The sequence below is a fragment of the Oreochromis aureus genome, linkage group 16, assembly GCF_013358895.1.
Source record: "Oreochromis aureus strain Israel breed Guangdong linkage group 16, ZZ_aureus, whole genome shotgun sequence".
Lineage (NCBI taxonomy): Eukaryota > Metazoa > Chordata > Actinopteri > Cichliformes > Cichlidae > Oreochromis > Oreochromis aureus.
In genome coordinates, this window is record NC_052957.1 from 18,084,002 (window position 1) to 18,101,591 (window position 17,590).

Below are 17,590 nucleotides of genomic sequence, written 5' to 3' on the forward strand. Positions count from 1 at the left end.
GAAGACCCCCTAAAGCCGATGATGTCCTTGAATGGCAGTTTCTCATTTGTTTGAAGTGACTAAAGCTGCAGTGTGCTCCGAATTTGAATTCAGTGACAAAGAGCTTTATAGAACGAGCCGAAGATCATCAACTTTTTTTTTTTTTGAAATCAGAATGTCCATAAATATAATAACTGTACACATCATTTTACATGGGACAGAGCAAAGCAAAAGTTACATGTATAACGTCCTGTTACTTTTGTTACTTTGCAGGAAACATACCCACAAGTCTTGTACAGGGCACAGCTCCCAACAGTCTATTATTATGACAGAGTAGAAGTATATTTGTTTTAATAAACTTAGTTATAAAAGGAAAAAGTATAAAACATAACATTCCATTGTCTTTACACACTTGCAATAGAAATAAGAAAACAATTTGTAAGGAGGTGAAAAAACAGCTGCTTGGATTTTCCGTGGATTAGAGGGGAAAACTTTGTTGGATCTGAGACGCACGTACTACAGGTCATCATATTTCTCTTAACTGTGTTACAAAGACTCTTACAGTTTAAAATAGATGAATAAAACATTTTGCAGCATTTTTCTCTTACCCTTCCAAACCACTCAAGGGAGCTCTGAATGTGAGCCCCTTTTACTGGCTGTTAGCTACCTGCGCTGATGAGCGACTGCTTAGTGGCTCCATTTGTGCACCTGAAGCGCTGCTGCCTGCACCCCACCATCACAGAGTGTGCAAATTCGATTTGGTGTACAGAGAGATGCAACTGTAATCACAAATCCGCCCTTTTCAAAATGGATTTGTTCTACAACAAAGCAACCTTAAAACCCCCAACACCACATTTAATTTTAGTCAAACAAAATGATCAACTCAGTACCCCAGAGGATAATCTCCACTTCCCAGTTTGTGTGTAGACTTCACCTGAACCCCCTTCATACTTGTAGCTACTTGAGTTTCTATAGGAAATTCTTTGGCCCTGTGCTGATTTTTCTTTTTTTTTGCTGTTGGTTCAGTTCTCCTGGTCCAGCATGCAGCTCAGGTGCAGTCTTCTGGTCATCTCGCCCACTCAACCTCAAAGCTCCTGGTCATGGCCGGCGCTGGAGCAGCCCATCACTATCCAGAGGCAGTTAAATCAGCATCCTTACACCCCACATTACTTATTCACAGACAGCAGCAGGTTAATCTGAAAGAGAGCCGTGAAAAATGATGAGTGCTCACCGTGCCTTAGCTGATATACCTTATTTAATGTTTCTTCACTCAAGTTGCTCTCAGCAGTTTTGGATGCTGCAGCAGTGTTATTAAAACTAAGTCAGGTGCCTTTAGGCAGTGCTAATCCCACAGTGCTGTACCTGCTCCATAGATGGACATGCAATGATTTGAAGGTCTTCTCCACTGTATTCCTCCTGAAGCAAAGCGTGCAGTCTTTGGAATACCTGCTGGATGTTATTCTGTGGAAAAAGCCATCCTATTACTGAGTGCTGGAAGGAAATTAAAACCGCATTTCCATCTGGCCTATGTCCCCTCGCTATCTTGTTTCCATGTCAACCGCTGAATTTTGTTTCTCTCTCATTCAGCCTCACCTGGCACCTTGACGAACAGTACACAGGCAGCACAAAGATTTCTCTATTAGAGTTCAATCTCACTGACAATTTATAGCTAAAGGCACAATCTAAAAGCCAAAATTTAAACAAGAGTCATCCCAAGAGTAGATTTCAAACGTGACCGTTTTCTATAGCTCTCCAAAAATGATACATGCAAATACTGTGTTATTTATATTATTAAAAACTGCTGATTGGACCTTGGGGACCATAATATCCCTGCTTTGTAAAGACAGTATTAAAGGATTCTTGGATTCCTTGAGCTTTAACAATGGCTTAAAAAGAAAGTGACTCATGTAGTAACATGCGATATCCTTGGTTTGCTGCCACCCACCCGGACAGGCTTGAAAAGGATGAACTCTGTCTCTCTATTGGCCAAGTACAAGGACATGCTCTGTAAAGTGCTTGGCAGCTTGCTCTTCATCACGCGGTAGGTAGCCATCACTATATCGTTGATCTTTGCTGAAAAGAGAGAAAGAAAAAAAAACATTGACATGCCCTCTAGCATTTACTATACAGGTTTTGATGAATTACAGTACGATGCTTATGGCATTTCCTGAGACAAATCTTACCTGGCTGTGCCCAAGGTTGCTGAGACAGACTGTACGTGGGACCACCTTGGATAGCCATAGTTTTAAGAGCTGCAACCTGAAAGCAGACACAGCCAAGGCAAAACATGAAAATTTGAAAAGGCTTAAATTGTGTCATTTATGGTAAGAAAACAAGCACAAGAAGGTCTGCTGCCAGTTAAACTAATTCAGTCAGAGCGGTATTTACATAAATAATAGCACAAAACCGAGTCTGGTAGGTAGAAAGAAGGCATAGGCAGTGTATTACCTGGTAGAATTACTGCATTGAAAGAACACAAAGCACGAGAACACATACATATACACACGCTGAATTAGATTTTCTTGATGAAGGAAAAAAAAAACCTGCCATTTTATCTTCGCTTGTCAGTTAAGTACTGAGACCTTCAGTGATCACTGAATAAGCAAATGATGTTTGTAAAAGGTAAAAGCTGAAAAAAATGAAGGTCAGGATGAGCCTTCGCTGCCTGAGGCTAAGTCTGCCTTCGCTCTAACAGTTACCTTGGTGAGAAACTCCTCAAGGTTCCCCACAAAGATCTGAGTCTGCTGCTGAATAAACTGCTCACAGCAGAACTTCAGGTGTCGGTCCACATCCTTCTTAGAGTCAATGTAGTGCTCCTTTATCTCTGGTGTTCCCTGGGGGCCACAGAGAAAAAGGCTTTAGCACTATCAAGTGGCATTTCCCTCAGGCAGGGTGCTATCAAAGTACATAAAGTGTATGGTATATTTAGTCAAAAAGGTGAAGAAAAAAAAACCACTACCTCCAACAGGAATTCAAGTATGGCGTTGTGACTGTTAAGTCGGAAGAATTTGGGAACAGCCTTAGGGTTCAGGATTTTGAAGGCAGCATCTTAACCAAAAAAAAAAAAAAAAAGCAGAGAGGCTAAATCTGTGCTGGTGTAGAATTAGATTGCCCTCTAGTGGCCACATGTAATACATTACTGGCTATGAGGGGGGTGATGGGGGGAGCAAATCTGCCCTGTGTGCCACTGGTTAATGTACATTATAGTGTTGGATTACAATTTCCACATTAATTGTTGCCACCGGTGCATGTGATAGGCACAAGTTGCTTAATGAGCATGAAAATGTAATGAGTGGCTTTATGGAGCTGAACGTCAATGTTCCCTCCACCTTTAATTATCTTACCTCGCGTTTTTTTCAGGTCCAGTGAGATTTCCTTGATGGCAAAATCGGTGTGAAATGGGGCAATCTGTTCACGCATTATCAGCAGGTGCTTGATCAGGAAAAGTTGCCCATCTATTTGTGTCTACAGAACGTAAAAGGCACACGGTAAAATCCACACTGCAGGCAGCCAAGAACAAAAGGACATCTGATGACTATCCAAACTACAGAGAACATAAAAAGCATGGGCTCAGTGACGATAAGGGAATATGTCTAATTAATAACTGCTGATTAACCATAGCCAGAAAGGGACATATTACTGTGAGGGGGAAAAAAAAGGCATCTGAAATCATTTATTGCTCAACTAGCAACTAAAACATTGGAAAAAGACATCAACAAGGGGTGGGAATGTGTCCTCTGAGACTGATGCTGCTGCTTTAATTTAAAGCGTTAGGTTGAAATGGGCCAGTTAGCACAGATATTGACAGCAAATTTGAAGGTGAGACAAGCCCATAAATAAAGGATGGTCTGCTGAACATTCTGTGGAGCATAATAAAGCACCGATTAAAATAAACTTTAAATGACATCCCGGCTGCTTTAGTTAAGGATCTTGTAGCCTGAAGGAATTTTTCATTGGGGGGACCAGATCTTATTTACTAAGTAAAAAGAAAGGCACTTTCCCGACTATTTTTTTAAATAAAAATACAATTTGAAAAGCTCAGAAGAAATACAAACTCTACGCTGCGTGCCAACCTTGTTTTTAAGGATGATATCAGAAGCTTTAAGCAGGGACTGGATGCAGGCAGATAAGGCTTCTTGAGATAAACCCTGGAAGACTGCTTTCTGGAAAAAGACCAAGAGTTGAAAATGCATGAATAAGAAATTTAAAAGCGGTAAACTAAATGCTTTACATGTTTCCGTATAAAAAAAATAGCAACTAATAAACACAAAGAACTCACATCAATACATCTGTAGAGCTTGGACAGACAAACCAGTGTTCGTCTGACAGTAGGGTACCACATGCCATGCAAATCTGCAGGAGAGACGGATGTCTGGAGGCGAGATGCTTCTACTTTGCCTGTATTCAAAAGAGGAGAAGCCATCGGGCAATAAATGACAGCAACACCAAACACTGTCAGGAAGCTAGTGTCACAATCTGGAAACACAGACCAGCGCTGCTGTTTCTTCTTCCACTAGAATCGTCAAGCTGTACATCAGAAAAAACGGACTCCTGTGACATCTGCTTCATCTGCTCTTCCTTCAAGCTCTGAGCAATTTTCTATTAAAGACAGGGAAAGTAAAATGTGAGAGTTGGTAGGCCGGAACATTTTAAGATTCTGGAAAGTCATGTTCTTCCACTTTTGCTTTAACGGGAGGGCCCACAGGTTTCGAAAAGGCTAAATGAATATAAAATGTTACTTGCAAAACAAGTTTGTATACAAACAGGAAGTCAGATAAACATCTAAAGAAATACTAAGAACATCAGGGTGATCTGATGTTAATGGGGGAAAAAAAAGTGTAGGTGCAAAACATTTAAAAGTCGTTAAATAAAAGTTAGGACTCAAAGGCATATCTAACGGCATTTGAGTATTCACAAGACCAAAGAAATTCCACAGTAATAAATTTGCATAATTCAGCTTAAAACATTCAAACTTATTATGAAGCTGCAGACAGAAAGCGTTAGATGTCTCTTCTACAGAAGAAATCTATGGGTCTTTGAAAGTTTAACATAAAATAAAACTTTAAAAAGTCAAAGAAACGAGACAAAAAGACTCGTAAATATCAGAGGAAATATCAGAGAATGTGTGATTTTGAGAAAGTGTATGTATGCAAGACATTAGAAGATTTTAAGACATTAGTAACAATTCAAAGGCATATTTAACAACACGTTCAGACATTCATGAAACTAAAGTTTTCTAAGGCTTAAATTCACACTTAAAATATCTTTTCATGGACCTGCAGACAGTGCTAATGGTGTGTATGAAAAAAAACTTATGTGGGAGCTTGTGATCACCACTTTTCCTTTCTACTGACATATAATTTAAACTAGTGTATCAACAATAAAAAAAAGAAATAAATAAAATACATACACAGTACATAAAAATACTATTTTTGCAGCACTAATTACATCGAGGCTGCATAGAAGCTGAAAGTATTACAACAGTATTTATTTATTTAAAAAAGCATATGTAGAGGGACAAGTATATACTATGACACCATAGCACATAACAGAATTTATAAGTTAAAATGATAGTTCTGGTTCTTTGAAAGGACGTTGTATGAGGAACTCATTCACAGCGTATTCCCTACAAAAGAAGGAAGCAAAAGCACTTTACTGCTGTGAAAGACATCAGCAGCAAAATGTGCTTCAGCCAGCTAACCAAAAATTGTATCAGTTAAAGCGTATGCCGTATTCAGGAATACTTTCACCTCTACACCTCTTTTTGTTAGACGGGCCTTTCCAATCAGCAGCTGAAACAGCTGCCTCAGCTGTGATGTTTTAAAGGGTAACTCCTGTGTTCTGCAAGGTGAAATGACTGTTTTGTCTGGTGGTTTTGAGGAGGGCACAGATGGTTAATGACTAATAATGACTTCAGTTCCACCAAAAACTTTTTAAAAATAGACATTTAATGGAAAATTTAATGGCAAAAATATCATAAATTACAGGGAGAGATAAGTTTAGCTTTATGCCAAAGGTTAGCACTGTGTTTAAAAAAAAGTCCCCACTCAGCAACATGTTACCCAGACATCAAAGCACCAACTAGGTGAGCTCCAAAAGATTTAGACAAAGGTAAACAAACACAGAAGAACCAATTTAACCTCAAGTTATTGTTATTTCTTTACTCTTAAGACAAAAAAAAAAAGTATAAAGTCCCAAACCAACAACAGTATAAAACATGCTTGGTCACTACAAAAGTAATAAAACATGTCAAAAGTCTTATTTACTCCTACTCGTAATATTTTGAGCAATTGGATCTTTTAACACTCAATCACATACTAGGTGAACCGTTTAGGTCTTAGGGCACAAACTTGGATTGGACCACTGCCTTTGAATAGGAACCTCCCAAAATCTGACTTCAAAGAAACCAAATTATCCCTTAAAGCTTGCCTGCAAAACTATATAACAGAGATCTTAAAAAGAAACATATATTTCAGCATAAAAACCTTACCTCCATCATCTCCAGTTTTTCAGGGTAAGCCAGATCCCCTGGAGCTGGATTGTAGCCTATGATATCGGTCTGGATATAAATGTGAGTCCTATAGACCAGCCTCTCCTGAACGTCCTCCAGCATCTGCTTCACAACGGCATCAAAGGCCCCCAGCTGAGCAGCTGCATGAAAGCACGCAGGTCAGTTTACAGTTCAACCACTACTTTGCTGTGAAAAGATTCAACAAATACAAGTCCCTTTAGGGTCTGAACTATAAACCTGAATATTATGTAAAGAGATTTAAAATTTGCTGGTCTCACACAAAGGGAAATCAGTTGTTCTTTGCCCTATAAGCTTCAAATAAATCCTATCTTCTCTTGCAGTTCCTCCATGGGATGATAAACTTATTGGAGCGATAGCTGATTATTGCTCTGAAATGCATTTGCTATGATTTATTAATCCATTTGAGAAAGTGTGCTGTGCCTCCGTTCGCCGACACATCCATGTGCAGTGCCTCGATAGCGCAACAATACATCTCATTTAATAAATGTACCTAATTTGTAATTTTAGAATATATTGCCGTTTTTGACAATGGGTGTTTTCATTAAAGGGGATCTTTAATACTTTTAATTATTGTCTGTAAGATAGATACACAGTATGCAGTTGGAATGATGCAGACGCTCATATTAAAACTTCAAATAGTTTTAATATTTCAAATATTAAAAAGTTTTAAATATTAATATAGTAAGTTCAGGATGTAGAGTTGTGGTCAGATGTTTCCATGGTAATTTGGGGTTTTTATTGATTTCTTTGAAGTGTTCTTTTATCCAGGGTGGAGTGATTTTACAGCAAACACCTTTATTTGGATTTTCTGTAATTCACACAGGTTCAAAACTAAACATATGGGATAAAATGTATAGATGAATTCACTTAAGTATTTTAATAGGTAGTACTGAAGGTTCTACAATGTCTTTTAACTTATCAAGGCCAAGTGATGTTAATTTCTTATTTGGGATCATGGCTGACTACAACTGTCAAGTTTCTTTTTAACACTATAAAAAGGATTTGTTTGACACTTCTCACAGGGCTGACCAATACACAAAACAAAATGGAAAGGTCCTAGAAACCCAGTGAAGATCTAAGAAAGAGAATTGCAGATTTGTACGAGTTAGGAAGTTTTCTTGGAGCCATTTCTAAACAACTGCAGATTCCAAGATCATCAAACTACTGTATACAAGTACACACTATCTGGATGTGTTACCCCTTTGCCAAGGTTTACCTCCAAATTCCTTAACTTCACAACTCAACTCAAAAGCTAGATGACTGAAGCTTGGACAAAGTTGGGTGTTCCAACAGGACAATGATCCCAAACACACATCAAAAGTGGGTTTAGAATGGATAGACCAGCCTAGCCTTGAGCTTCTGGATTGGCCTTCCAAAAGCCCTGAATTCAACCCTATTGAAAACTTGCTGACTATGTTTAAAAGCTGGGCTGGTGTCAGGAAACGAAACAATATCAATCAACTCTACAAATCCAGCCAGAATTATCCCAGAAGCTTGCAGACCTGGGAGTTTATCAAACTCACCACAAAATGAAGAAAATCAGGTCTGTTGCTACTCTCCCTAGGAGTGGGCGTCTAGCAAAAATCAAGCCAAGCGCACATGTGAAAAAGGACCCAAGGACCCTCTCACTCACAGCTCGCTTTGTCTCTGATCACATGTCCACAATAAGAAAAGCAGTAAATGAAAATGACGGTAATGGAAGAACACTACAAAAAATACCACTGCTCTCAAGAGTTTTAAAAAAAGAGAGAGGCCTCAAGTTTGCCTAGGTGCTGCACAACATTTCTGCTGTGTTAGGATGGAAAAAAGGCACTCCACACCAATATCAAAACCTCATCCCAACTGTAGAGTGTGGTAGATTGAGCAGGAGCCGAGAGGCTTTGCAATTATTTGAAAGAAATTTTAAATTTTATGGGAGAATTTCAGCCGAGCAGTACATGAACTCTAGCTAAAGAAGCATTGGGTGATGCAACAAAAATATTGATCCACAAGATACAAGTCTATCAATCAACACAGAACAGTGGCTGAAAAAAAGAGTCCTGACAATAACTCAACTGACATGTTGTGATATGAGATGTGGCACTGAAGAAGACTGTTTAACCCTTTAAGACCTACCATAGAACCAAGTCCGCCAGAGCTTATATTATATTTTTACATGCTGTGGTGTCATTTTTGGGAGCATTTCAAGTTGCTATACATCAATACAACCATTATAGCCCAAATTTTAATAATATGTATGCATTAAGTGCATAATAATTAGACAAATTGCAAAAAAGTGCAATAAACTACAAAAAAATTGAAAATCGTTTTTGTTTTTTTAACATATATTTCTAGTTAGAGAAATTTAAGAGGCTTATCCCTCAAAACTGTAAATACAAAAAAGTTGCACAAAATAGTTTCCCACCACAGGAAATTTATTTTGAGTGTCTTCATAGTTTTATTTTTGAAATACACCAATTTTTATATACTGCAGGAAAAACGAAAATAAATATTATAGTGCAAATTTGCAAAAAAGAAGCATGTGCATCAAAATAAACTATTTCCAGCAGTGCAATTTGAGTTCTAAACATCCCAGAAACGACACAGAAAGTCATAAAGTCAAAGATAACTTTTAAAAACACCAGTATAGGCTCATGAGGCCCTGATGGTAAAAAGACTACATTTCCGCAAATGACGTCACTTCCGGTTTCGGGCAAGTAATGGCGGACATGCGATAGTTTGCGCTGACGTCTATTCCAACGTAGGAAGCGTTACGAACAGCTGATCGGATCGGCAAAGCGTGTTTCTGGAATATTATGTTTTTGTTGCTGCAAGCACTTTTTATGCAGTTTTTGCAAAGCTATATGTGGAAGGAAACCGTGACCTAGGACAAGCTGATGGCATGAGATGTAAGTACAACTCTTCCGGTTTCATATGCAAAAAAAATTATTGCGCTAGCTTACGTGGTTGCAGTGCTACCGGGATTTTAAAATAGTTACGCAAAACGGAGCGTGCCCGCTCCGACTGGTTTTAAAGGGTTAATCAAAACATCTCAGAAATATTGATGAGCTGGCAGAATTTATTTTTTAATTCCTCTTCATGACTGTGCAAGTCAAATAATCGCCTACAGAAAAAACAAAAAAGAACCCAAAACTAAATATCTGATCAGGGTTGTTGCTACTAAAAGAAGTTCACCTGGTTTTTTCTCCCTTGATGAAAAGACCAGATGTTTATGTGATACTGTTTGGTAAGATTGTGGTTTATATATACTTGTCACTAAATATATAATCAGACAGCTATTTATTTTATGGGTAATCAATGTAGAGATGTTGGCAATTACAAAGACAAACTTTTTGTTGCAGAGGACTAAAGTCCCAACATACCATTATTTTGAACATGATCTTCCAACATCTCATTCTTGAGGATGCTACAGAGCTCAGACAGGGTTTCCAGGTGGATGATGTGAATTATCAGAGGCCGGAGGACATCATACAGGGACAAACACAGCTTCTCCAGCAGCTCACTGTCAGATATTAAAAACTGTTTCATTGCATTGTAAGAAACACATACGATACTTTCTGTCTAAGCTTCAATTGGCAGAATCAAAGACTTAAGTAATGGCATTTGGATATTCAAATATGCAAAAAAAGCCCTTAAACTACAATACAAACTGTCATAACACTGCACATAATAAGCAAACTTGAAATGCTTATTGTACTGTTTAAAATGCCACACCTTAAACAAACACACATTTCCTGCATGAGCTACTAAACACTAATGTGAATACCACTCACTCTAGTTTAGGTGTAGGTTTGGAGAAGAACTCATTGTACAGCTGGTGTTCATCCTGACACACGTGAACCATAAAGGAACAGCCACTGCGAACCTGTACAAATACACATAATGATCACATGCTGCATTGCCTGCAAATACTTTGGCTCCACCTCAAACAAGCAAACACACGTAAATGATACAGCCACCTATTACAGCAGTCATTAACAAGATGCATAACCTGAGCAGATGGTGCGGCTGTTATGACGTTCTGTTGCATGAAATGCTTTAATTATAGCATCCCCATCAAGCCAATTAGAGAAGTGTTTAAAATGCCACGATAGTGTCAAAATACTGAGCCTTTGCAGGCTTCAAAGCTGGACTGGGTTTGTCGGAAGTCCGAAATTGGAGATGACTAAAAGAAAAAAGTTTTACTTTTATTGTGCCAATTTTTGGGTCTATTAAAATTTCAAACACAAAGCGTAATAATCAGCACTATTATGGATGACTAGGGGTACACTGACAACACCTAGTCTCCAAAGCAATCCACTTCTGAATAAAACAGGAGAAATCTCTAGACCCCTGCTGTACACAATTTCAAGTTAAGGTCATTTATAATGTGCACAGCTTTGTGCTTCAACACAGTGCAGAAAATATCCCAGAGGGCCCCAAGCTGTCCATTCTTAGCAAACTCAAATGTCACCTTACTATATCTAAAGAGCCATTCCAGCCTTTAAGTAGACTTACCAAAGCACAGTGGTCTTTACTGTTCTGGCTGGTCAAGTCAGTAATGGTGGATGTAATGCAGGGACTTAAGAGCTGCTGTCTCTGATCAAGATAACACTGATGAACTTCATCAAGAAGCTGATGGTATCTGTTTGCATAAATATAAATACAGAAGACTTCATTTAGCACATTAACTATAAAAAAATATATACATTTATAAAAGGTTAATGCTACCGCTGTCACTGCTGCTTTTTCTAAAGAAATACTCACTCTGGAATCTTCTCTGCTCGCTGCTCTATCTGTTCAATCAATGACTGAAGAGGGGAAAAAAGAAAATTAGATTTTTACTGTAGAAAATTATGATCTGCATAAATAGCAGACAACAGAACGTTAAACTCACCCGAACTTTGGGTGAAGCTGCTCTGAACTTTACATAGTAAAGGGTAAAGGCATTGTCTGCATTAGTTAAACCCATTGGATCCTGTGGGAGTCAAAACGAAATAAAAATCAAACTCCACTAAACGCATGCAGTGTGTGTACCAGTGGTCAATGGCACTAAAGAAAAACAGAATGCTTACTTACCCTTTTTGTTAACTGGCTTGTGAGGTTTTGCATAGTGTTTACAATGTGAATCTTCATGAAGTGCATAGCTTTGGAGAGACATTGTTTAAATTTGGCCAAATAAACAGGATAGTCCTTGAAATTTGGCTGGAATGAAAAGAGATAAGCAAGCGTTAAACATCATTAATTCTGGAGTTATCACAGGTTATCATTTTGGTCTGAGTTTCCCTGATCCCCACCCCCTTGTCTACATCCCTGATTACTCACTGGTGCCCGATTACTCACTGTAAATGTACACTGTGCATATGAGGTGTGATTAAAGTGTTCTGAGAGCACCTCCGTAATAATCAGAAGATTTGACACGCTCAAGGTCACCTTGCTGGTCATGTCCATGGTGCTATTTTTAGACTGTAAATCCTGTTCCGACCAGATGCACTGTGCACTCTGCAATTTCACTTTGGACCTCAAACTCACACAGAGAGGAAGCACAAATTCCTGTTTCAACATGATTTCATCTGGAGGCTCATCAAGACATCTGGATCTCTGGGTATGAGCAAGCATTTTTTTAAGTTGAAGACTCCTGAGTTTCCAAGCCTGAAGGCAGCTCGTTGCTCAGCATAAATTTTATCAATGCTGAGTTCTACTGTAACATTCTGAGGTGTCTGATGGAGAACATTTTGAGGAAACAATCTAAAGTATTGTGCACGGCGGGTTGGCTCACAGTGCACTTTTTTGGAGGTGTACCAAAACAATTTTCCCTCACCACCAGACCCACTCACGACATTTGTCTCCCAGCAACAATGTCTGCAGTTTTGACACGCTGGTAGAGATCCAGATCACAAGCGCAAGGGACAATAACAGGATTTTCACCAACAGATGTAAAAAAAAAAAAAAAAAAAACTGCACTGAAAATGCTTTAGAGGTGTAAAAGAATACCACCTTTAACACAATATAGGGCAAGGTTTTTGATTTTAATGGATCTTTTTGCAGAACTTTTCCATCACACGCTGTAAATGTGCATTCGCTACTTCCAACAAAAATGTCACATCCTGCTGATTACTGATTACTCTATCCCTGATATTCCTACAAAAAGGTAAAATGAGATCTGCAAAAGCAAAACTGACAGCGCAAGGTACTTACATGTGATGAAACGTATTCAATGCAGTCATCCAACTTAGACAGCATTGGTATAAAACCTTCACTATTTACAGACAAGGTTGGTGAGTTCAGTTTCTGCAAAGGCAAAGACATTCGATTTTAATTAATTAATACTTTTATATAATTAAAAAAATGTTTTTGGTAAACACTGCTATGTGTGTTATTCATAATTTCAGATCAGGGAAGATTAAATCTATATCTAGAAAAAAACAAGAAACTACAGATTTTACTTTGTCTTATTTTTTAAGAAAAACTGAGAATAATTTCTTATTTAAAATGACAGCAAAAAAGTGCTAAAACATAATCTATATCTAATAACCAATTAAACATATTTCAGTGCATAGTTTTAGTCATTTAACAATTACACAAAAAACAAACAAACAAACAAACAGACACAGCCTACCGTGTTTATGTTTTCTAACTCATTAAAATATGACAGTTTCTGCTGTATGCTTTCTGCCAGGTCAACAAGTTCTGCCTGCAAACAGAGAGAAAACAAAACACCATTGTTAAAAAAAGAAAACTAACAAAAATAGATTAAAAAAAACACATTCGATAAGACTTTAATTTCAGCTCAGCTTCTAACAACAGTCTAGTCTCTACAAGCCTGAGCACATTGCTCCAACACTTGTGGGGAAAAAAAAAAAAAGAACAAAAAGCAAAACAGTTGAGTTTATAACACATTTATAAGACATTTAACAGCAGACTGAACAATGGAGTAATTTATTCCTCAGACAACTGCGAAACAATTATTACCTTCCCTGGTTTGGTATAGTCCATAATTTCTTTTTTTTTTTTTTCCTTTGTAGACCTTGACAATGGTACATCCAACTCCTCAGGAATGTTCTTGACTTGGTTAGATATTCTGAAGTTGTTTTTCTTAATCATGGAAATAATTCTGTCATCACGCACTTAGTTCTCTGTAGTCTTTCAGGGCCTTTGGCATAGCTGAGCTGGCCAGTGAATCCATTATTTTAAGAATGCACCAGTTTGCTGATTTGACCACTTCTAAAGATTATGCTATTTTTCTGGAAGGTTCATTTGTTTTGGTTTTTTAGCCTAATGATGATCTTCCTCACTTGATTCCTCATCTCTCTGACATCCTCATGTTACTTTGAAAAGCTTTTAATTACAAATTTAAAACAGTTTTTTATCTTCTTAATTTGTCATGAAATAACGAGGGAACAGGCTTCACCCGGCCATGAAATTGCCAATTGACCAACTGATGTAGAAAATTGGGGACTTCATATAGATTTGACTTGAATTCATAAACAGTTAATACAATTTTTGTTGTAAAACAACTTGAATTAAAGCAGAAAATCTGCATTTCAAGCACATACTGATTAACTTAAAATCAGAATAATTTTTACAAAATAACACCTAAAATGGCTTTATTTAATAATTATATATGCTTTATATTGCATTAAAGTACATACAATTTCTGATTACCAGGGATCTGCTGATCATTTTAATAAAGAAAAGTGCTCACAGACTGATGTGCCCGTGTGCATCTCACCTGTTCTTTAAGAAGCTGTTCACAGGCCTCATGTAGGGCGCCAGTCTTATTGGACACAAACAGGTACTGTTTCTGAAGGGAATCCAAGTGCTCAAGAGCTGTGTTGACATCTTTTAGTATAACATCACAGTGTTCCTGGTAGCAGTTTAGATCATCTCTGGTTTTCCTAAGTGGAAAGCAGACATTATCTTTTGCTTCCTTTCATTCAGCTTTCACAGCATAGTGCACTGAAGCTAAATATTGGCTTCATGCTTTAGAAAATTTGACAACAGCAACAGTAAGGTGACACTTGCTGGTTGCACTTTTTTGGCTGAGTGAAACTAACACAGCAGCGCATGCCTGATGATATGTGAAAGCAGCGTACAGTGTGAGCTGTCATTTCTTACTTCATTCATTTTAATCTTGAAACAACTTTGCTGCAATTAAGAAATCTGAAAACAGAGTGAGTAGTGTATGATGGTGCATTTTATAAAGCACAGAGGTGGGAGAGAATGGTGATTCAGTGTTTAGCACTGTCACACATCTGTCTGCGTGGGTTCTCTCTAGATATTCCAGCTTCCTCCCGCACGGTGTTAGACCAGTGATTCTAAACTCACAGTAGATGTGAATGTGAGCTTAAATGGCTGTCTGTCTCTGTGTGTTACAACTGATTAATGACCTATCCATGGTGTACCCTGCCTCTAACAGTAGGATGGATCGACTCCAGCCCCCCACGACTCTCAACTGGATAAGCAGATGAAGGATGGATGCATCACAGAGCATCATGTTTGATTCTGATTTATTCTTTAAAAAACATGTAATTCAACCTTGTCCTCCTCTAAACAAACACCCAGTCAACGCACACACAACCTGGAAAACCTCTGGCTATTGTCTGCTGGCCTTCGCAGAGTTAGTGGATATCCGGGTCAAACCTTCCTGTTCAGTCTGCCAGTCATTGTTTAAAAATGCCAATGAGTTCTTTTAGAAAAAGTGATTTTAAAAATGAAATTGCTGTTGGACAATATCCGATGGGTTAGAGATCTCATTTCAGCAAATCGATCCTTCTTTTGCTGCCCTCACCAACTATTAAGCTGCATGCAAATGACTTCTCAAACATGACTGGTGAACATAAGTCTGTCTGTCTGACCGAACAGAAAGCTTAAACCTTGCAAATAGATTTATGCAAGTTTAATAACGTCTTTTTAATCAGAGCTGATGTGTTTCTCTGATTCAGAATGCACACATCTGTTACACTGTTCAACGAGCACTTTCACCAACACCTTTCACTTGCTGTTTCATGTATATGTTCTTGTTTTTTAAATTATGATTTTCCAAGTAGTCAACAAGTAGAATGACTGGATAGAAAACTGAACGGATGCTCGGTGATGAGTTCAAAAAGAAAAATGACACCAAATGAATCTGCAGCTTTGGAAGCACTGGTGCACGTTGTCCAGACTTTTCGCAGAGCAGAGAATAATGCTGAGCTTATGGCCAACATGCTGAATGGGTGCCAGAATTTCACTGAAGATGCACGTTTTACATTTTCATCTATAATTTTTTCCACCAAATTTAGGTGATGTCAGCGATGAGCAAACAAAAAGATTTTATCTTGATATAAAGGTGATGGAAAACCAATATCAGGGAAAATTCAATCCAAGCATGATGGGTGACTACTGTTGGTTCTTGCAACAAGAGACAGATACCTAATTAAAGCACAAATGACAAGTGCCTCAAAGTTCAGATTTTTGAGCACGCTGACCTCATTTTATTTTGAGTTAAACTGACAGAAATATGCTGTAATGTATCTCTGGTATCGTCTTTTGGTTTGTTTATAAAATAAGCACACTGAGACAATTTTGGTAGAAATTTGTTAATAATTAGTTTTAAAAAACTAAAAGGTTTTGTGCTGATATACTGAAATTTAAAAGCATCAAAATGTCAATTATGTGCATCTCAAAAACCTGGAATGCACAAACTTCAATTGGATTGCATGTCTAAAATTGTGATTTTAGACATGCAATAATGACAATTTAGATGAAGAGCTGGTTTGAAAACAAAATAATGCTTGGTTTTCTGAAGCAGGCCAATACCAAATATTAAAATTTATGAAAAACTCTTGGCAGTGAAGCATCTGCGCACCTCAGTGAGAAGCAAGACTTTTTATTTGTACTGTACACTTGAGACTAATACATAACTTGATTCATGACCTATTAAGGCCTACCTTTTTGGAAAACTGATCAGGAATAAATTAGACAACTGGTAAAGGATCCAGCCTATAACTTGTATATAATCTTATCAATATTCAGCCCTACACACAGCATGACACTACAGAGGACTTTAGGATTTACATACTTGTATTTTGCATTCTCGTCCTGGTCCATGTTTGCCTGCAGCTTGGCAAACCAGGCAAAAAACTACAAAAAAAGAGGAATTATATTACATCCATGCATCTTATTAGGGTATAGTAAATCTGACTGGGTGTATAGCTGCGTAAAGCTGACTGGGTCAGACACCTGTTGTGCAGTTTCTATTCTATTGTTTTCCATGTTGAGCATCTGAAATCCTTTGAGCAGGATGTCTTCTGTTGAATCGGGAACAGTCGCAGTGAAAGGGGACTGCAAGGATCTAGACGACAGGCTACACAAGTCTTCAATGGGTAGCTGCAAAACAAAACAAGGCTCCTTATTTCTAAGCTCCTTGATTTCAAGCTAACTACCTGGACAAGTTGACGAGGTGGTGAAGCACAAATACATACATGCCAGATAAATTAACTTGTAACGTAATGAAAGGGGGAATTATGGTCATACAGTGGCAGCTTCGACTTTTATTTGACATCACTTGCGTTTAGAAAGTAAGTTAGCAGCACTGCTAGCTAGCTAGCAGACTCCAGAGCTCCAGCTCACCTCAGAGGGCACAGAGAGCTTTTCGGCCGCGGCTCGGATCTCCAGGACGGAGTCCATCTGTTTCTCCGTGAGGGGAGCCGTGGCATCGGTTCGGCGGTCCCATAGCGACAGTTTCTCCCGGGTTTCCTTATCTGTTAAGTCCAAGAGGGACTGATCTGTGGACGCCATCGTTAGATTAGACAGCACCAACGTCAGCAGCAACGCGCTGTTACTTCCTGTTCCGGGAGTGTGGGCGGGGCTTGGGAAAGAGGTCGATCCCGTCAGTGATCCCACTGCGATGGTGAGTTTCGCCCCGTGTCTTAAAAAATACTCACACTTTTGCAAATATATTCTAAACGCATGAAAAGGGTAATATACAGAATTTCTCTGTCTTCATTTAAAAAAATGACAAAATGACATTTTTTCAGTATTAAAAAAACGAGTTATTAAGCAACATGGTACAATGGGAGATATTATCGTATGAGTTTCCGCCCACAGTCCAAAGAC

The 17,590-nt window shown here is 38.3% G+C and overlaps 1 protein-coding gene across 2 annotated transcripts; it reads right to left on the reverse strand.

Annotated features, from left to right (window-relative positions):
• Window positions 1–170: 170 nt before the first annotated feature.
• Window positions 171–17,312, reverse strand: cog3 (component of oligomeric golgi complex 3). 2 transcript variants are annotated; one of them, XM_031738584.2, is made up of 23 exons: window positions 17,105–17,312; window positions 16,715–16,861; window positions 16,554–16,615; window positions 14,223–14,388; window positions 13,110–13,184; window positions 12,689–12,781; window positions 11,570–11,695; window positions 11,388–11,468; window positions 11,258–11,301; window positions 11,009–11,135; window positions 10,285–10,376; window positions 9,874–10,013; window positions 6,470–6,630; window positions 4,470–4,578; window positions 4,259–4,377; window positions 4,053–4,142; window positions 3,324–3,444; window positions 2,936–3,027; window positions 2,679–2,813; window positions 2,163–2,238; window positions 1,925–2,052; window positions 1,342–1,440; window positions 171–1,175 (listed from the first exon to the last, which is right to left on the reverse strand). In XM_031738584.2, the coding sequence occupies exons 1-23, from the start codon at window positions 17,270–17,272 to the stop codon at window positions 1,146–1,148; spliced, it is 2,481 nt and encodes an 826-aa protein (XP_031594444.1). In that variant the 5' UTR covers window positions 17,273–17,312; the 3' UTR covers window positions 171–1,145. The 2 variants fall into 2 exon arrangements, with proteins under 2 accessions (XP_031594444.1, XP_031594445.1); XM_031738585.2 differs by having other exon boundaries at window positions 2,939–3,027; window positions 17,105–17,311.
• Window positions 17,313–17,590: the final 278 nt, after the last annotated feature.